We start from the raw sequence: 21,351 nt of genomic DNA, 5'->3' as shown, positions 1-21,351 counted from the left end.
TGACACGATGATATTCGCAACTCCACACACTTGCGCTCGGCCCCTTTGGCCTCCTCGTCTTCATCTTATAATGACGGAGGCAGTAGTTTGGTAGAGATGTCCTCATCAGGTATAAAGAATATGTTCCTTGTTTCAGTTCAAATCAAAGTACGAAGATTGGATTTTGATGTAAGCTAGATTGGTACGCTGTCATGATTAGTATACTATTTTAATTACTCTTGTATTTTTTCATGATCAATTGAGATCCGGCTACAATGATCCCTTCTCAATTTTTGCATGTCGAACTGAAATCAGTATACCATTTGTCATTTGTTTCATGGCGTGGAATAGAGAGGTGTTGTTGGTGTTGTACATGAATTCTTTCTCCATGTTTCGAGACAGGTTTGCAGCTCCTTTCCTTTCTGGTGGTGATTACTTTGTGGTTTTATATTGGGATAATATATGTTTCTGGTAGAGGGTGGCTGATTCACTTTAATTTTATTTAACTATTTTTTTCATGGTGGAAACGTGTGTTGCACGTGCCATCGCTACTACTACGTAGTTAATTTAAAGCTGGACAAAATCGTTGCCTTTTGTCTAAAAAAAAACTGGTCAATATGATCCAGTTTGATTTCCTGCAAACATGCGATGTGTCACTTGGAATCAGCGTTGGTTTCACGAATAGACTGTATATCTGTATCGTTGAGGCCTCTCCGGTTCCAGCAAAAAATATAAACATTACAAGCTCGAAGCATGTTTGAAACAATATAGCTAACCGTACCTTGGCGAGATACGGATGAACAACTGGGACAAAAAAGCACCGGCAACAAAGATTGGAGCTACATCAGGTAGGACGACAGACCAACAAAACTAACAGAAGGGGAGAGGTAGATAGTAAGGAGCATGACATGCGCAGAGACGATGTGGAAGTCAGGATGCCTCGTTGGGCACCATCGTGTCATCAGGTGCAACGACATGAACCAACACCTTCTGGTCCAGACTGCTTTGCCCAGCCATGGGCGACGAGGGCTTCCTCGATCTACCGTCTTGGCCAGATCGCAATCCAGTCCAAAGAGAGCCGTCAGCCCCTCCACAGCATGCAATGGCACCACCCTAGCTACAACATACCCGCGAACTTGCGAATGAAGATCTCTGTGACCACGATCCCCATCCAGCAAGCTTGACGATCGCCATTGACATGTTCTTGACTAGTTTTCATCTACATGTCGTCAGCCAAGAAGGCCCGACTCTCGGCCGAGGCCATCTCGTACACGACGAGCCCTTCGGCGGTGATGGTGGCGCTCGTTGCGTTGTTGAACAGGTACACCCCTGCCGCGGCGTAGATGGCCTCCGTCGGGTATGCCCGCGATGTCACCGTGGTCCTCCCACCCATCACGAAGCTCTGCACGATGGAGTGGTCCACTAGCACCCTCACTGAAAAGGTTTCACCGTCAAGCACTGGCACAGTGCCGCCAACCACCCGGCTCACGACGTCCTTTGCTCGCGTCGACCGTGACTCGTCGTGGCAGTAGTGCGTCAGGAGGCTGCCGTCGAGGCCCTTGGACACGTAGAAGTACGCCGCCGTCTGTTCGTGGCGACCGTCGGCGAAGACGAGGAGGCCAAAGGGGCCGAGCGCACCACGCACGGCTGCCCCATCGCTGCTACTGCAGTTGAAGCCGACGTCGGCCTCGTTGAGTGCATCGATGTCCGAAGAGTTGAGACGGAAGGAGGCCTCGATGTCAAGCTGCCCGCCTTGTTGGAGGGGAAGGTGAATGACGGAGCCGGCTTCAACGGTGATGCCACCGAGGTCTGTGACGTTCCTGCGAAGGGTCTCGATCTCCTCCACTGGCCATTGGATCAGGTTCGTCCGGGTCTTCTTGTCAAGCTCCACCGTCCTGGGAATCGACTGCACACACGACCGTACATACACCATCAATTAGTCCAATAATTAAACACTAGGCAGGTACAAACACCATGCATGAAGGAAAACTTTGACTGCAAAGGACTATTGTTCTGTCAATAAAGGGGCCCGTGCCATCCAGTGACTTCTCCATTGAAGACACGAGACCCGGGCAAGAGCACAAATGATATCTTAGACTACAGATAAACAACTTTAAAAACTGCAAGTCATGTTGTCTCTTGGGAGATGCAGTGAGATCAATAATGAAAGTGACCCAAAGGAAAACTACAACTAGGCCTACGAATCGGTAAGTAAATAATGATCAAATCAGCATCATGCATCTACCATGATCATTAGTAAAAATAGAACTAAATTATATGCTGTGTATATACATATTAGATCTGGGAATTATATGCAGCCAAGGGACCGGCCATGTGTGTCAACAGGCACGCAGCTACTAACTATGATAGCAACCTACTACAAAGCTAGAGGTGAACAAGACAGAAAGAAAGAAACAACAAAACGTAGTACAAGAGGTCATAATCCATGATCGTGACAACGTCCGGCGATACACTCATGAACCAATTAATGATGATGATGCGAAAATTCAATCAAGGTACGAGAATAATTAAGGTCGGGGTGTAGATAGTTACCATGAGGGACGCCCATCCCTTGGCTTTGTCGGCCTGCTCAGAGTCGGTCTCGCCGACGAAAGCCCAAACGACACGCCGGTTCTTGATCGGGTCGTAGAAGGACTTGGACGCGTAGTACTTGCCCCAGTCGTACCTGAGGCCGATCCCAAGGTCCGCCTCGGGGTCCTGTGGCGTCCACGTGTTGGCGGCAGCGTCAAACCACCCAAGCGCGTAGTAGTCGTGCCACTCGTCGTTGGCGCTCTCCTTGAGCACGAACAACACCTCAGGTGAGGAGTCGCCACCCAACATCTCGGATGAGTTGCCGCCCACAGGGTAGATGTCAAGGCACTCGTACATGCCGGTGCCGTCGGGGCCACGATGCATGTTCCCTGGCATGAGCTCATAATTCACAAAGTCGGTGGTCTTGTAGCTAAGGACGATGCCGGCGTGGCCGTCGTCATCCTTGGATCCGATGATGGTGCGCCACGTGTTGTCGGAATGTTCGAACCAGGCTGTGAGCGGGTCACGGAAGTCCTTGAGCCCGATCCCAGGTGGCGGGAAGAGGATGGGGTTGGCGGGGTGCTTGATCCAGCTACGGAGGAGCGGGTCAGATGGGTCGGCGGGCACTGCGAGGCACTGGACCTGCGAAAAGGTGTCGGTGTTCCCCGTATATAGCAGGATGACACGCCCGTCTGGGAGCACTGTGATAGAGCCCGTCAGGACGCCGTTGATGTCGTACCACTGATCGGGCACCAAGGCGACCGGGAGGTGGCGCCAGTTCACCAGGTCCTTGGACACGGCATGTCCCCAAGATACGTTTCCCCACGAGTCGCCATAGGGGTTGTGCTGGTAGAAGAGGTGGTACCATCCGCCATAGTAGACCGGACCTGCGAGGCAACGCGTTTGAGTTAAGAGATTGAGCATCATGAGGCCTGCATTGCCCACAATTTTTGATTTCTTTTTGATAGTGCTAATAATTTACAACTGAGAAATCTAAAAAGGTATAAGATTATACTATTGGTGTTTCTTTCAAAATAGCGCAACATACACACTAAACTCGAACTTTGCAGAACATTATACCTTTGGTACTGTAGTGTGTATATATTATAATATTTTTGTATACACAAAGAATCACTATATATACGAAGTGGGTATGCTACAGTATTATTTAGGCATGTGAATGATGGAACGACTCCTCTGAAAGCCCAAAGAATATTCAGAAGGAACAAGGATATTCTGTAGTATACTGACCGTTGGGATCTGCGTACGTGTATGTCGGCCGAGCAGAGTAAGCCGGTACGCCGCCGCAGACAGAGTAAGAAGCAAATTACGTCAGCCACGGTCGGAGAAGATGAAGATCTGAATCTTGAAATCGAAGCGCAAATGAACGTACCGTTCATGTAGTGCTTGAGTGGCTGGAAATGGAACCCGGTGTGCTGCCACTGCAGCATGGCGTTGCTCCACGGGAAGCCGCCGTCGGCGGGCGACTCCTTCTCCGACACGCCGGAATCCTTGCCCCTGCTGCTCCCAGGAACCGAAGAAGTCGCAGACACCTCGCCGTCCTGACCCAGATCCACCCTGCCACCCGCGAAGAAGCCGACGACGACCAGCAGCACCACCAGGGCCGAGGCCGCGCACGCGCGCCACCTGACACCGCCGCCGCTACTCTGGTTTTCACGGGCGTCGTCGGCAGAGGACGGCAGCGGCGCGTAGGCGTACGGGAGCAGCGGCGACGTGGTGCCTTGGGCGACGACGGCGCTGGACTCCATCGCGCCGGCGGCGGCGAGAAAGGGTGGGTGGGATTCTGGGCGGGCGGTGGATGGATCAACGGTGGAGCGAGCGGGCCCGATTTATAGCCTGCACAGGAGGGTGCAAATGCAGGGGAGTGGTTTTTGGCACGTGCCGTCGTACACTTATTGTTTTTTTCTTTTATACACTTATTGTTTTGACAGCCTGTACTACATTTGTCGATCGCTCCTGTCCGTTGACAGCATGTAGGTATGTCGAGCGCTCCCGTCCGTTGAGATCGCGCGCGTCTGCCTCACGGGGCCCACGGGGCATGTGAGATAGCATGTGGAGAGAAAAAAGAAGAGTGAAATGCATCAGCAGTCCCTGAAGTTACCGGCTATGTCTAAAACAGTCCTTAAACTCATAATTTGCCTTACTTTAGTCCTCTAACTTGCTATGAATGTTTATCTACGGTCCTAAATACAAAGATCCACCGTATACTGCTGATCTGCCTTACGTGTGAGTCCACTTGTAAATGGTGGAAAAATTTAAAAATTATGACACGGGCAAGATTCGAACTCACGTCTCATACAACTGGGGGCCAACAAGCAAACCAATGCAACCTAATCTGCTTTCCGCTTAATGCAAGGACGCTACCTATCTATTATCTTTCATTTAGTTTGACCAACTGCCAGCCATTCTTTTTCGAAAACTGTTTAACGTCTAGGAACTAGAATAAGTGACTTCCCTCTCGGAAACATACATCCACTAGGTTTTGATTATACACAAAATATACACGTGTTTGAGTACCAAGGAAATGGTTATCACATATAAAATTTCCTTCAGTAGTTAAATTTATGTGAAGATCTTGTACTGATTGGAGTATTTCATAGATTTTCAAACATCCTATCCTTAAATCAATACATGGAAGTACGTAAAATTCCAAATGGGATGGAACAAGTCATCTATTGTTCATGCACAGTAATTACTATTGTCGCCATTATTTTTCGAAACTTGTAGTCGATAGGCAAATGCATTGAAGTTTATTGAATTTTCCTTTTAGTAAAACAGAGTCCTTGTTTAACACATCAAACGAACTTCAACTTTGTGGCTAACGTGAGGCCATCTCCAACGGAACGATGCAAATAGACGTTGTGTGATCGTTTGCGTTCGCGCGAACCGGAAATGCGTCTGCACCCTGCTCCAGGAGGGCGACGCATCATTCGGGGCGTCCGCAGCAACACAAACGCGGCGCAAGTATGCGGCACGTTTGCGTCTTTGCGGAACCTGTGCGGTCGCGCCGAGCGTCCGCTCGCTTCCCCCACGGGTCTGCCGGGCAGCGAGCCTCTATCAAAGGCATCGCTTTCGCGGCCAGCACTTCCGCGGTCAGCGCTTTCGCGTCCCGCATACTTGCGCCGTGTTTGCGTTGCTGCCCTAGCCTACACCTCCACTCCCACATCCACCGCCACGCCCCGCCGCAGCACCATGGGGAAGAAGAAGAACGACTTCGAGGTGTCCAGCAGCGGCACCAAGAAGGGGGAGCAGACGCAGAGGGTGTCGTTGCCCATCAACATGGGGAGGCTGATGCACGGGAACTGGACGCCGTGTGATGCCTGGTCGGCCGTGCAATTGCCTGGTGGCTGGCGGCTCGGCTACCGCCGGGTGCCCGTCCCTCCTGTGCCTGCGCGCGAGCCAGATAGGAGCGCCGAGATCCGGCGAAGGAGGTGGTACCAGCCGCCGGACCTCCGCGCCGATCCGGTGTACGCCATCGACTCCGAGTGGCGCACGTATCTCGTGTCCGAGAGGGATCAGAGGAGGAGGGCGGGCTTCATGGGCGACAGGGACTTTCCCTTCGACCGTCCACCGCCGCCTCGTCCTCGAAGACAGCAGGCGCCGACGCGTGCGTAGCAGGCGCTGACGTGTGCGCAGTACGACGACGACGACTACAACGATGACGACGACTACATCGAGGCGCTGGCGTACCACAGTGAGGAGGTCAAGGACGACAACGACGAGTACGTCGCGATCGTCTTCCAGGAATGACAGCTGGCGCTACAGGACTTGGCCACGCCACAACCGCCACCGTACAACCCGTTTGCGTCCCCACCTCAGCCCTGGGCTCCTCAACCGCCGCCACAGCCCTGGGCTCCTCCGCCACAGCCACAACCCTGGGTGCCTCCACCTCCAGCACCGCCGGCGCACCCGGCGTACGTTCCGCCGGTTCCCAACTGGCCGTGGGTGGTTCTGGAGCTCGTCGTGATCAACAGCGATGAGGAGAACCAGTAGGCGCAGACGTTCTTAGGGTTTTTCCTTTCTTTTACTATGTAAATTATGTTTTCATGTTATAAAAAATAGAAATTCGAGCAAAAATGTGTCGTTCCGCTAGAGCCACCCGACGCAAACGAACGCGCGGTCGATTTCGACTATTTCGACCGACGCAAACGAACGCGCCCGTACATTGTCGCACACTGAAATGGATCGCTCCATTGGAGATGGCCTGAGTGATACTGTGAGCTCGAGTGTACGTTCGTGAGTTCGAATCACGGAAACGCTGTAGTTTTATTTTTGGGTTGTTCTGGGTGACAAGTGGGACCAACTTATTTTTGGGTTGTTCTGGGTGACAAGTGGGACCAACACGTAAGACAGATTAGATGTTGTTCTAGGCAGCCTAGGACGAATCTGTACGCTTTATTCCCTGACACATCAGCGACTTCAGCGTTATACGTTGGTCTACGTATTTTGGATTGTAGATGAACATTCGTAGCAAGTTAGAGGACTGCAATGAGGCAAATCTTGAGTTTGAGGACAGTTTTAAACATAGCCGGCAACTTCGAGGATTGTTGATGCATTTCACTCAAAAAAGAATTCTGGGAGGCCCCCCCTTATATATATTTATTATATTTATATGTTTGATTGACACCTCACCTCACGAGCATCGATCTCCAAGCAGATCTGAATCACCCAAACATACGCGTAAGGGCATCTCTAACGGCTTTGTCCGCCGTGACCAGAAATGCATCTGGGATCTGCTCAAGCGGGGCGACGCAAAGTGATCGGGCCGCACGCAAACCTGGCCCAAATATACGTCAGGTTTTCGTCTCCGCGGACGCTCGGCGGTCGCGCCGAGCGTCCTCCATTTCTTACTCAGTCCCGCATGTCACGGACAGCGAAATCGACCGCTTCGATTTGCTTCTTGTTCCCCTTCTTTCCTGCCCTGGTGCGACGCCACCACCCCAACCCCACCCGCCGCCGTCCGGCCGCACCGCCGCAGTAGTCGTTGTCGGCTACGCTCTTGCCGCGCGGGAGAGCAGGAGCGTACTCGGGCTTCGCTCCGCCGCGTACCTGCCGGCTGTTTTCGGGCGAAATGCTCCCGGTTGCGCCGCCCTTCCGCGCCGTCCACGACCTGTTCGGTCAATTGCGTCGGTAGGTTTCTTACTCGTGTTTTCGGTGCTATCGTGTGCGGCCATTGATCTGCAGTTTGTACCCACGTAGATGGACATGTGGCAGATGTTGGACAAGTTCCGCACGGAGGTCATCGACTCCTCTTCCGACGAGGAGTCCGATCAGTCGACGCAGACTTTGGCAACTACTGCGGCCTCCATGATCCACGAGTTCACCTCTAACCTGGGGCCGCAGCACCGGGGCTCTGTGAAGGGGCGCTCCAAAAACCTGCCGCGCAACAGAGTGGAAGGGCAGGCCCGCCTTGATAACCCACAAGTATAGGAGATCGCAACAGTCTTCGAGGGAAGTAAAACCCAAATTTATTGATTCGACACAAGGGGAGGTAAAGAATACTTATAAGCCTTAACAACTGAGTTGTCAATTCAGCTGCACCTGGAAAAGCACTAGTAACAAGGGTGATGTGAAAGCAGCAGTAATATGAGAGCAATAGTAACAGTAATACAAAGAAAGAGAGCAAAGATAACACAGAGGCAATGGCACCAGAAAATAGTTGATACTACTTCCAATGACATATAGAACAAGTATATGATGATGAAAGATGGACCGGGGTTCCCAACTATCTACACTAGTGGTAACTCTCCAATAACAAATGACAAGTGTTGGGTGAACAAATTACGGTTGGGCAATTGATATGATTGAAATAGCATTAAGACAGAACATCAAGATTATTAATTATGTAGGCATGTTTTCCATATATAGTTATACGTGCTCGCAATGAGAAACTTGCATAACATCTTTTGTCCTACCAGCCGGTGGCAGCCGGGCCTCAAGGGAATCTACTGGCAATTAAGGTACTCCTTTTAATAGAGCACCGGAGCAAAGCATTAACACTTGGTGAAAACATGTGATCCTCATATCACAGCCTTCCCCTCCGGTTGTCCCAATTTCTTTCACTTTGGGGCCTCGGGTTCCGGACAGCAATATGTGTAAACAACTTGTAGATACAATCTAAGCAATATATATAGAGCTTAAATCTAAGATCATGCCACTCGTGCACTAGTGACAAGCATTAAACACAACAAGATTGCAGCAACAATAACTTCACAAACTTTATAGATAGACTAATCATAATGTAACAATCTATCGGATCCCAACAAACACAACACCGATTACATCAGATGAATCTCAATCATGTAAGGCAGCTCATGAGATCATTGTATTGAAGTACATGGGAGAGAGAGTACCAACTAGCTACAGCTAGAACCCGTAGTCCATGGGGGAACTACTCACGGAGCATGATGGAGGCGGTGGCGTCGATGGAGATGGCTTCCGGGGGCACTTCCTCGTCCCGGCGGCGTGCCGGAACAGAGATTCTGTCCCCCGAATTGGAGTTTCGCGATGGCGGCGGCGCCCCTGGAGTCTTTCTGGAGTTTCGTCAATTGGTATCGAGGTTTTAGGTCGTGAGGGGTTATATAGGCGAAGAGGCGGCGCAGGAGGGCGCCTGGGGGTCCCACCCCATAGGGCGGCGCGCCCCCCTTCCAGGCCGCGCCGGCCTATGGTCTGGGGGGCCCAGGCCTCCCCTCTGACTCCCCTTCGGTGTCCTGGTCCGTCTCGGTGAATTATGATGTTTGGTCTTCGTTTCGTCGAATTCCGAGAATATTGCCCGAACAGCCTTTCTGGAACCAAAAACAGCAGAAAACAGGAACTGGCACTTCGGCATCTTGTTAATAGGTTAGTTCTGGAAAATGCATAAAATCATTATAAAGTGTGAGCAAAACATGTAGGTATTATCATAAAACAAGCATGGAACATCAGAAATTATAGATACGTTGGAGACGTATCAGCATCCCCAAGCTTAGTTCCTACTCGCCCTCGAGTAGGTAAACGATAAAAAGAATAAATTCTATAGTGACATGCTACTTACATAACCTTGATCATACTATTGTAAAGCATATGAGATGAATGAAGTGACTCAAGGCAACGATCTATAGTTTGCTTAACAAATAGATAACATATAGCAAAACTTTTCATGAATAGTACTTTCAAGACAAGCATCAAAAGTCTTGCATAAGAGTTAACTCATAAAGCAATAAATTCAAAGTAAAGACATTGAAACAACACAAAGGAAGATACAAGTTTCAGCAGTTGCTTTCAACTTTCAACATGTATATCTCATGGATAATTGTCAACACAAAGTAATATGATGAATGAAAATAAGCAAATATGTAAGAATCAATGCACAGTTCACACAAGTGTTTGCTTCTAAGATGGAAGGAAGTAGGTAAACTGACTCAACATAAAGTAGAAGAAAGGCCCTTCGCAGAGGGAAGCAGAGATTAAATCATGTGCTTGGCTTTACCACGTGACTCGAGTATTGCACCGTCATCGTTGACGCCTTCAAGGAAGTTCGCCTGAACTCGTCAGTGCTTAACTACTCCAGAGGTCCTCTGTATCGGGTTCACGCTCGAACCATACCGAAATTTATTGGGAATTGCGTTTTATGCGGGACTACCTGCCAAGTACATACGGACAGACGCACTCAAATCTCGAGTCACGTCCCGACCTACAGCGACCATTTCACCTGGACCGGAAAGAGGCATCTATGAATTGATAAAGACTGCCATAATAATCTAATAAAAGATTCCAAAATGGAAATATTGAAGCATCATGCCGGGGAAGAAATTTTCCCTAGCCCGAGCCGCTTCCCCTGTAGTTGTCAGCTCGTTCTTGACAAATCCGATCGGGTGTTCATAATCTGGAGTAAAAGGATTCGAACCTTTGCATGCCGGTACCAAAAACCGATGCCTTACCACTTGGCTATACTCCAAACGGTCGGTTCCAGGGGAGAGGGGGAAGGGAGAAGCAGGGCTCGAAGAAAACGAGCCGTGTAAGGACGCGGGGATATAGCGAGTAAGCAGCAAGGTTTTCCCTTTAGGACCGACTACAACAAGCTCGCGACTCTAATAGAAACAAAGGGTCAGCTCTCTGCTCTATTTGCTTGCAATGCGTTGCCTATCAAAGTCAGCGAACGCTTCCACCCCCTCTTGCCCTTGTTACGCAACACGCCAACAAAGAACCTTGGTTCCGTTGCGCCCTGTATTCCCTAACACCATATTTGCTAGCTTTTGCGTGTGTCTTTGGATACACCAACACTACTTTGGTTCCCAATTTTGCCAATTGCCTCTTGGAGTTTTCCCTTCGCAAGTGCTTTTTCTCTTGGTCCTTGTCGATGCGGGGTGGCCTTCGGACACCTCCACCTCAAGACCGTCAAGTGCAGCCCCGCCTATCGTCGACGCTACACCATGGCCAAGGAGTCCCCCAAGTGGACCAACAACACAAACCCCCGCCATATATGTCAAGGTGAACTCTTTCCTCTCTGTGGTTGACCTCAACACCAACTTGAATGGTATGCTACCTCATGCCTATCATCATGGTGTCCATAGGTGCCGACATCGACAAGGACCAAGAGAGAAGGAACTCCCTGATACGTCTCCAACGTATCCATAATTTCTGATGTTCCATGCTTGTTTTATGACAATACTTACATGTTTTGCTTGCACTTTATGATGATTTCATGCATTTTCCGGAACTAACCTATTAACAAGATGCCACAGTGCCAGTTCCTTTTTTTGCTGTTTTTGGTTCCAGAAAGGCTGTTCGGGCAATATTCTCGGAATTGGACGAAATCAACGCCAAACCTCCTATTTTTCCCGGAAGGCTCCAGAACACCGAAGAAGAGTCGGAGAGGGGCCAGAGGGCCACCACACCATAAGGCGGCGCGGCCTAGCCTGGGCCCGTGCCAGCCTATGGTGAGGTGCCCTCAGGTGCCCCCTTGCGCCGCCTCTTCGCCTATAAAACCCCTTTCGACCTAAAAACTCAGTACCAATTGACGAAACTCCAGAAAGACTCCAGGGGCGCCGCCACCATCGCGAAACTCCAATTCGGGGGACAGAAGTCTCTGTTCCGGCACCCTGCCGGGACGGGGAAGTGCCCCCGGAAGCCATCTCCATCAACGCCACCGCCTCCATCATGCTCCGTGAGTAGTTCCCCCATGGACTACGGGTTCTAGCTGTAGCTAGTTGGTACTCTCTATCCCATGTACTTCAATACAATGATCTCATGAGCTGCCTTACATGATTGAGATCCATCTGATGTAATCGGTGTTGTGTTTGTTGGGATCCGATGGATGATACATTATGATTAGTCTATCTATAAAGTTTGTGAATTTATTGTTGCTGCAATCTTGTTATGTTTAATACTTGTCACTAGGGCCTGAGTGGCATGATCTTAGATTTGAGCTCTATACTTATTGCTTAGATTGTATCTACAAGTTGTATGCACATGTCACTGTCCGGAACCAAAGGCCCCGAAGTGACAGAAATCGGGACAACCGGAGGGGATGGCGGTGATGTGAGGGACACATGTTTTCACGGAGTGTTAATGCTTTGCTCCTGTGCTCTATTAAAAGGAGTACCTTAATATCCAGTAGTTTCCCTTGAGGCCCGGCTGCCACCGGCTGGTAGGACAATAGATGTTGTGCAAGTTTCTCATTGCGAGCACGTACGACTATAATTGGAAAACATGCCTACATGATTAATGAATTGATGTTCTTTCTTAATGCTTTATCAATCCTATCAATTGCCCAACTGTAATTTGTTCACCCAACACTTGTCACTTGTTATAGGAGAGTTACCACTAGTGTAGATAGCTGGGAACCCCGGTCCATCTTTCATCATCATATACTCGTTCTACATGTCATTAGAAGTAGTATCAACTATCTTCTGGTGCCATTACCTCTGTGTTACTATTACTGCTGATGTGTTACTGTTACTACTGCTCTCATATTACTGCTACTTTCACATCACCCCTGTTACTAGTGCTTTTCCAGGTGCAGCTGAATTGACAACTCAGTTGTTAAGGCTTATAAGTATTCTTTACCTCCCCTTGTGTCGAATCAATAAATTTGGGTTTTACTTCCCTCGAAGACTGCTGCGATCCCCTATACTTGTGGGTTATCACTCCCACGGTGCAAGGAAGAGAGAAGAAGAAGAGAAGAAGAAGAAGAAGGAAAGAGGAGAAGAAGGCTGGCCAGCCCAGAACCCGGTTGGACCGGCCCCACAACCGGACCGTCCGGTTGGCGCCCGGTTGACCGGACCCAGGACCGGACCACCCGGTCACAGGCTCGGTCTGACCGGACCCAAACCGGATTTGACGGAAATGACTCACCAAACTGCCTAAGTTATCCACTTGCGTACCTTTTCGCCTTGCTGGACATGTATGCCTATATAAGTAGCCTTGGACCCCTCCTTTACCCCTTAGACAAGATGATAGCTTAAACATGACTTTGAGCTTTGTCTCCCTAGGGTTTCATCCCTCTGTAACCAGGGCCACCCTTGTTGTTGATCTAGATCTGTGAGTGAGATTCTAGTGTGAGCACTCTCTCTTTCTCCCCGATCTCCGTCTCCAACACCGCTCTCTCTCCTCGGAATTCTACCGCGGTCTCTTCCGTAGGAGATTCTATCGGCGTGGTCCATCGAGCCACGGGGGTAAGTATCGGTTGTATCGGGTTTGCGTGCGTGTGTTCTTCGCGTTCTTCACTGTGTTCTTCGCGTTCTTCCTCTCCCACGCTTTTCCCTTGGGTCAACCGCGAGATCGGGCCACAAACGGGGCCTTAGGCCTCATCATATGGCATCAGAGCCACAAACCAGGCTGTAGGCTTCATCATATGGTATCAGCAGCCTTTGGTTTCCGCGGATTTGACCCTCCACCCACCGGATTTGCCCTCTAAAAAATTTCCCAAAAAATCCCCAGAAATAGCCCTAAATTGCCTCTTGATGGATCTGCGATTTCGTTGCGTTTTGAATGGTTTTGGTCCATGGATCGGGTGTTATAGTGGTTGATCTACCTTTTTCCCATCTTTTTCCCATCAATTCCTTCCAATTTGGTGCGAATTCGAGCGATTCCAGTCCGTTTTCTGTCAAGAGCTATAAAGAACAGCTTCTTCCCCAACGACTCCCCCGTGCTGCCACCTCCACCACTGGTGGAAAAAGGGCATTTGGTCGCGGTTCGCAACTGCCATTAGTCGCGGTTGCGCAACCGCGACCAAATAGGCGCGACTAAAGGCCCCCCCCTTTAGTCGCGGTTTCTTAAGAACCGCGACTAAAGGCCCGTCCACGTGGGCGCCAGGCGGCCGTCGGGGCGGAGGACCTTTAGTCGCGGTTCTTCTGGCCAACCGCGACTAAAGGCCGCGCAGGTTTAGGGTTTTAGCCCCCCTAAACCTGCCCCTCCCTAAACCCCCTAAACCTGCCCCCCCTAAACCTGTTTTCTGTGTAATTTGTATTGTTTTATTTCTTTTGTGCTTTATTTTAATTTTGAAGGAGTTTCACATATTCTACGGTACTACATACATGCATATGAATGTACAATTTCAAACAAATTTGAAATTAGAACCAAAAAGAATTCAAGAGGAATATATATTCAATATCATCGGATGACCATATACAATTTTGACCAAGTTTCCATACATAATTTAACGCATATAAAGTTCTAAGTCCTCGTAATGGTGTTCTCCTTTAGGATGGAGGACATCCCTCCTGAACCATCCAGCTAGTTCCTCTTGAATTGGTAGGAAGCGAGCTTCTGGACTAAGCATCATCCGGAGGCTATTCCTCTGAGCATTGGTATCACTCGGAACCCGCTCAGAGGTGTATCTCCGGATCATCTCACAGACATAGTATCCACATAGATTGGTCCCCGCTGGCTGAATATCCCCACCATTCTTAGCCTTTGACCTTTTGAATTCTAGCTCTTTTTTGAATTCACCGACCTTTGTATCTACGAACCGTCTCCAAACCCTACGAGGCAAAGAAAATTAAATGAACAAGAGAGTTACTTGATATTAGGAAATGAACGAAATAGGCCGATCGATATAGAGCGCAAATGAATGAAAATAATTACTTCTGCAGGGTTTTTCTCATGCCGCCCCAAAGCTTTGGATCCATATTCAGAGAGTCGTGGACAAGACATTCTGAGGTGTCAATTTTAATTACTAGCAGAATCCAGTGGAACCTGCGGACACGATACATGCACAGTACGTCATGCATAACTCATCGATTAGCCGGCCACATACCATGCATGGAGTAAACAAAAGAGAATGTGCTCAAGACAGAAACACTCACCCAAAATGGTAAGGAAATAGAATATCACTTTTGAGTTCCTGCTTTGTAAGAAACTGCCACAGGTCTGCCTCCACATCGTCGGGGTGATGGTCTAACACATATCCATTAACGATGTGTGGGTCAATGAACCCAACATCATGGATGTTCCTTACTCTGCATTCCTTAATCTTCATTCTGCATGTATAATAGCGGACACAACAATATAGTTAGGACATATATATAGTGCAGGCAATATGAACGAGATGGGGTAGAAATAAATCACTTACAGAACGTAGCAACTGATGATAGATTTGTCGAGCTCGCGCAGATTGAAAAGCTGGAACAATTCACTCAGATGAATTGTTACATAGTAATGTTTGAAGTGATGCTCATGTCTAACTTCCGCATAAATATATTCTTTGGCGTTTTTATTTTGTATGTAACCCTTGTATCATTTCAGCAGACCTTTCATTTGTGGAGGTAGATCCTCTTCCTGCGCAGGCTCGACGAGAGGCCCATTCTTCACATATGTAATTACTACCTCCTTCACTGGCGCCTCATCAAGGCCTAACAGTTCACGAAGAGTAATACCTAAGTTGGCCGCTTGTTCTCTGGCACTCGTTACAGTCAATCCCTGTGCCGCCGCAGCTTCTATGATCTCGGGGGCATCCGGACCGGCGGCTTTCACTATAAGCGGGGCAATCGATTGTTTACTTTGTTCCACGAGCTGGGCAACTCGTTTCCCGCTTTTTTTACTTTCTAATTCCGTTTTCTCGGCCTTCTCCCGCTCTTTGTTCTCCTTGAACATGAGTGCCTGCCTGCGAAGTTCACGTGCATAGTCGTCAGGCAGATTCTTCGCGGCTTGGGACGGTGTGCTCAAAAATGACTTAGCCCACTTCTTTTGCTCATCAGAATATACTGGCTTGGGCTCGGGCTCTCTTTTCTTCTTACAGGCCGCCTTCCATTTCTCCAAATCAGCAGCCGCGGCCGCGTCGACTTCCTCGGCAGTACGTTCCCAAGGCCTTGTGGGGAGAGGCTTCAGTGATGGCTCTGGTACCTTTGTGGTCTTAGGTACATAAGGGTCCGGGTTAATAATCCAGGACTGCTTCTGCTTCTTTGCCGGAGGTGGATTGGGGGGCGGCGTCTGATCACCCGCCGGACGAGGACTGGGGGGCGGCGGCTGATCACCCGCCGGACGTTGTGGACTGGGGGCGGCGTCGGCTGACGTGACGGAGGTGTAGGTGAACCGCCACCACCACCACCACCACCACCGTAGGGGGGTGGACTTGTTGTCCTTGGCGCCTCGCCTGGAAACTTGATAAACTTCTTTTGCCATAGAATGAACTGGCGCTTGACATCTCCAAGTCTTTTCTCCCCTTCAGGTGTAGCAATGTCAATGTCCAGGTCCTCAAACCCTTTGACTATGTCCTCCACCGTGACACGAGCATAGCCATCTTGAATGGGGTTGTTGTGGTGGAGTGCTCCAGGTAAACATGGTAAAGCACTGCCGATGGCTACCTTCATGGACATGTTCCCGACAGGATAATACAGATGACATTCTTTCATCTCCTTTATATCGTCCACAGGGTAGCGAGGAGGCTCCGGTGCAGTAATTTCGACCGCCAGAGGCTCCGGTGTAGTAATTTCGATCGTCGGTGCATCTGCACCACCCGGTGGGGCCTCCGTGGAAGCCACGCTGCTTCTCCGCTGCTGGCTTCCGAGATCCACTGGATGATCTTCATGCTGCGCTCGAGCTGCATCTCTTTCGGCTACTAGTACATTCACGGTTTTCTTCAATACATCCATTTCCGATGCCAACCGCACCACAACATCTGCTTCCCGATCCATCTTTCTCTTACGGCTTCTGTAACCGTACGGGTCATCGTTCTGGGGGAACCCTATTTTCCACGGAATGTGCCCCATGCCTCGTACACGTCCTGTGTGTTCAGGATTCCCGAGGGCTTTTGTCAGCGCGTCGTTCTCTCTGTTGAACTTGATCTTCCCCTCTTGAGCATCCCTCATTGCGTCAATAAGGGCTTGGGTGGGTTTAATTATTTTGCCCCGGTAAACACACTCCCCTGTGTCCGGGTTCAGCGTTCCCCCATGCCCGTACCACCAGCTTTTGGCCCTTGGGTCCCATCCCTCCGTACCTGGACGGATTCCTCGCGCCCTCAGCTCGGTCTCCATCTTCTCCCACCTAGGCTCCCAAAGGCGATACCCTCCTGGCCCCATAATATGATTGTACTCCTTCTTAGCCGCATTTTCCTTATTTTTTTTCGATATTTGAATGAACTGCTCTGATTTCTTTTGCTTCACAAATTCTGGCCAATCATGTTTCAGTTTCTCATATTGTCCTTTGAAATCCGGAGTCTTGTTCTGCTTGACAAAGTCATGGGCTAGATTTTGCTTGAATTTCCGGAATGCGTCGGCCATCTTATGAAGAGCGAACCGTTTGACTAGCCTCCTCCTCTCCTTGTTTTCCTCAATCTTGTTACCCTCCTCATCGAATTTGTTGTATTCCGGAGGTAGAACGAAATGTTCCATAAGCTTGTTGAAGCAATCTTTTTTTGTTCTCTTATCGACAAAAGTGAAACCAACACGTGCCTTCTTTGGCGCATTCCACTCCTGGACGGTGATCGAGACGTTGTCTCTAACAACGGCTCCGCATTGGCTGACAAACTTGGTGGCGTTCTTGCGGGGCTCCAGCGGCCTGCCGGTTGCTTCCTCGACAACCTCGATGGTGCATGTTTCTCCTGGTTTCATCGTCTTGGTTGCGCCACGCTTTGACGACGTACTCGATTGTTTCGATGATCCGGCCGAGGGCTAAAATAAGAAAGAGAGTCGCGCGCGTTAGTACACACATATTTATTCAAATCAGTTAGTTTGTATCACCAGAGGCTCAATGTATATATATACCTCGGCGCCGGAGGTGGTTGCTACTTCCATTTGAAGATCGTCGTTTATCGACGTTTGTTCAAAATCATCTTGCTGACGGCGCCCTTCATCTTCACCGTCAAGGTTCTGTTGACGTCCGAAACCCACCGGCGGGCAGCGACGGGCAACACCGTAGAGCCGGGAACAACCTAGGGCTGCGGCTGGCCGAGGTCCCTCCGAGCGACGGCCCGCAAAGCCTTCTGGTCACACGTCCGATGCTGATTGCAAGGGCGTGCCACCTGACCTATACCTGGCCAGGAAGGTGATGGAGATGCCTCGCTTAGTTTCCTGCATGGCATACACGTAAACATTAAATACGAGCCTCGATCGGCTCTCAGGTTATCCTGTGAATCGGCTCAAGGAGCCGATTCACCCATGATTCGTACGGGGTGCACGAATATATGGTGGTCCTGCTTGATCAAGATAAAGCTAATGAGATCTACGACGATTTAGGGTTTTCACCGCATAATCGGATCATCCTACTCAGGATTGGGCCTCGCGGCCACGCACGGTGATCGTAAGCCGATCCTAGACAAGGCCTAAAAACCAACACGAGGTTGATCCCCGGAACATCCTGTCTAGGACTAGCAAACGACACCCTACGTGCCACTGGATCCTCCCGCCCTTTGTAAGGCCTAACTATTGCAGATATTAAACTAATCCTTGATGAACAAGGAGCAACCGTAACGGATCGGATCTACTAAATAATGATCAAGCGGGGTGCCGCCCCTACACCTAAGATAGGTGTAAGGGCGGCTAGACATGCAAGGGTTGCACTACGATAGCATGTTACACGAAGAACTATGCTAACCCTAACACATCTATGATAACTACGTTGCTCGCCATCAAAAAGGCTTCAGTACGAGCAACGCATGAACAACGTGGAGCTTGTGCTGCCTAGATCGCAAGATGCGATCTAGGCAGCATGTTGCTTACCGGTAGAAACCCTCGAGACGAAGGAGTTGGCGATGCGCCGAGATTGATTTGATTGGTTGAACGTTTGTTGTTGTTTATTCCATAAACCCTAGATACATATTTATAGTCCAGCGGACTTTCTAACGTGGGAATAATCCCCACCGTGCACGATATAAACTCTAACTTTTAATCTAAGATACAATCTACTATAATTAAAGATACACGGGCAGTCTAGCCCAAACTCTTCGTGCAAGGCCGCTTCAGAGATCTTCCACACGTAATCTTCCAAGCCCATCTCTCTTACGGCCCACCTCCTGATTTGGCCAAAATCTGGTGATAACACATGCCCCCCTGGTTTTGGAATTGATAATTCCAAAATCACTCTGTTTTTTCTTCGTCGGGTCATGTCATGGCAGAGCAGAACCGTCGCAGCATCCTTCATCATGATGCCCTGTCTTCTCAACTTTTCCGTGTGATTTGACCGTTGTCTTTGGGCACCACCTCCTCGGAAATTGCTGTGGCATTGAATTTCTACCATAGCCCCTTTATTTAACCGGTCTGAGCAGTTTGCCACTTCATCACCTTGCTCTGCTCTGGCCATCGGCTCCCAAAAAACCCCCAATCTCCCATAGCCATGTCTTCCTCTTCTTCCTCATCGGTCTTCTCTGACTCCTCCTCATCCCGCGAGCCGACACCGGAGTGGGGCTCGTTGGCGGCGCACGACATTCTCGCCCCAACGACGTGGGACAAAGAGGAACACGATTCCTCCATCTGGTCTGAGGATGACAAATCCCTGACCGACGGAGAGGGCGACCTCCAATTCCTCGTCGAGGGGGAAGAGGAGGCGGAGAGCGAGGACGACCGCTTCTCCTGGGATGATCTCACTTCCTCCGAGGAAGAGGCGGAGGAGGAGGACGACGACGATGACTCCCTCGAAGGTTACCCACCAGCGAAGCGCCTCCGCACCTGGTGGGACGACGACAGCGATGACGACGATGAGGAAGATGAGGCTCCCGTAGAAGGCTACGGAAGCTCTGATGAGGAGCCTTTCAGCAGCTGCGCCGGAGGCAGCGACGACGAGGGCAGCAACGGTCCCTAGATTAGGGGCCAGTAGTAGTAGTTGGCTTTTGCCCTTTTCTTTTCCTGAGCAATCGGCTCTTTCTTTGTAAGAAATCCCCTTATTAATGAAGAGAATATCCTTTAATTAACTTTGCTTCCTTGTCAACCTTGCCGATTGTCGAATGGAGTTGTCGCACAGAGATCCGATAGCGAAACATCGGCTCGCACGGTGATCTGAGGCCAAACTGTTGCCTAAACGCACAGTCCAACAGGCCTCAGTAGGCCTAAATCTCGTCCAAACCATCAAATTGAACTCCTCAGCAACCATTAGGAGATTCGTCTCACATATCATGATTTCTGGTCTGACCCGATTTCGTTAACTTGCTAATCTGAGCTTATTCCTCTAGAGTCGATATCAGTGTATCGGCTTTGTTATTCTGAAGTCGATGCCCGTGCATCGGCTGCATTTGCATACTGTTATCTCCATACGTTTTCTCAAGTCGATGTCTGCGCATCGGCTGTGATGATTTTTTTTTACTGGCCGATTTTAAATCGGCCCCCACATCTTACTGCCCATCATCCCACATGCTTGGGAAATATTTCTTGAGGTGTTGACCATTGACAGCTACTGGGAACTTCTCGCCGCTCAACTCCTCCAGCATGTATGCATTACCCTTCAAGGCCTGGACAACTTTGTACGGACCGTGCCAATTAGGAGACCATTTGCCATATGCCTTGTCCCTGGTTCCCAACGGCAACACAGCTTCCCATACTAGATCACCAACTTGGAACTCCTTTGGTCTAACCTTTTTATTGTAGGCACGAGCTACCCTGGCTTTGTTTTCCTTAATCTTCACCAACGACCAAAGCCTAAGTTCTGTTGCGTCCTCAATAGTGTCGCTCATCAAAGCTGCATATTCTTCAGCTGTCAGATCATTCTGAAACGTGACACGTCTTGATCCAGCCGTAATTTCCCAAGGCAATACGGCTTCCTGTCCATAGACGAGCTGGTACGGCAAAGTCTTTATAGCTCCATGGCACGACATGCGGTAGGCCCATAATGCTTCTGACAACTTCTCATGCCAATCCCTAGGGTTCTCGTCAATTTTCCTCTTGATCAGCTTGATTAGACTCTGATTGGACGCTTCAGCCTGCCCATTAGCTTGAGCATAGTATGGGGATGATCGGATCAGTTTAATCCCCATGTCATCGCAGAACTTCCTGAATTCTTTAGAAACAATGACCGAACCTCCATCGGTCGTGATCGTTTGGGGAATCCCGAACCTATGAATGACGTGTTCTTTCACAAATTTGATCACATCTTCTGATTTCACCTTCTTCATAGGGACGGCTTCCACCCACTTGGTGAAGTAATCTGTGATAACCAAAATCCATTCGTGTTTTTTGCTCGACGCCGGATGGATTTTGCCGATCATATCCATGCCCCACCCCCGAAACGGCCAAGGCTTGATGATGGGGTTCATTGCTGATGCTGGTACCATCTGAATCTTCCCGAACATCTGACACGCTTGGCACCCCTTGTAATAATTGAAGCAATCTTCAAGCATGGTGGGCCAATAAAACCCTGATCGTCTGATCAGCCACTTCATCTTATGAGCCGATTGATGCGTTCCACAGGCGCCTT

At 49.6% G+C, this 21,351-nt stretch overlaps 1 protein-coding gene across 2 annotated transcripts; it reads right to left on the bottom strand.

Annotated features, from left to right (window-relative positions):
- Positions 1–696: 696 nt before the first annotated feature.
- Positions 697–4,344, bottom strand: LOC127340580 (sucrose:sucrose 1-fructosyltransferase). 2 transcript variants are annotated; one of them, XM_051366318.2, is made up of 4 exons: positions 3,905–4,344; positions 3,763–3,771; positions 2,533–3,398; positions 697–1,885 (listed from the first exon to the last, which is right to left on the bottom strand). In XM_051366318.2, the coding sequence occupies exons 1-4, from the start codon at positions 4,278–4,280 to the stop codon at positions 1,199–1,201; spliced, it is 1,938 nt and encodes a 645-aa protein (XP_051222278.1). In that variant the 5' UTR covers positions 4,281–4,344; the 3' UTR covers positions 697–1,198. The 2 variants fall into 2 exon arrangements, with proteins under 2 accessions (XP_051222278.1, XP_051222279.1); XM_051366319.2 differs by lacking the exon at positions 3,763–3,771.
- Positions 4,345–21,351: the final 17,007 nt, after the last annotated feature.

This window comes from Lolium perenne, chromosome 3 (genome assembly GCF_019359855.2).
Source record: "Lolium perenne isolate Kyuss_39 chromosome 3, Kyuss_2.0, whole genome shotgun sequence".
Classification (NCBI taxonomy): Eukaryota; Viridiplantae; Streptophyta; class Magnoliopsida; order Poales; family Poaceae; genus Lolium; species Lolium perenne.
Note: the sequence above shows the minus strand (reverse complement) of the source record. Positions and strands in the feature narration are given on the sequence as shown.

What these genes read in the sequence shown, in the direction of transcription:
- LOC127340580 (XM_051366318.2), bottom strand. Translation starts at nt 4,280, where the DNA reads ATGGAGTCCAGCGCCGTCGTCGCCCAAGGCACCACGTCGCCGCTGCTC. An exon ending in AGGGATGGGCGTCCCTCATG is followed by an intron (nt 1,886 to 2,532) that starts GTAACTATCTAC and finishes TCGTGTGTGCAG; the next exon opens with TCGATTCCCAGGACGGTGGA.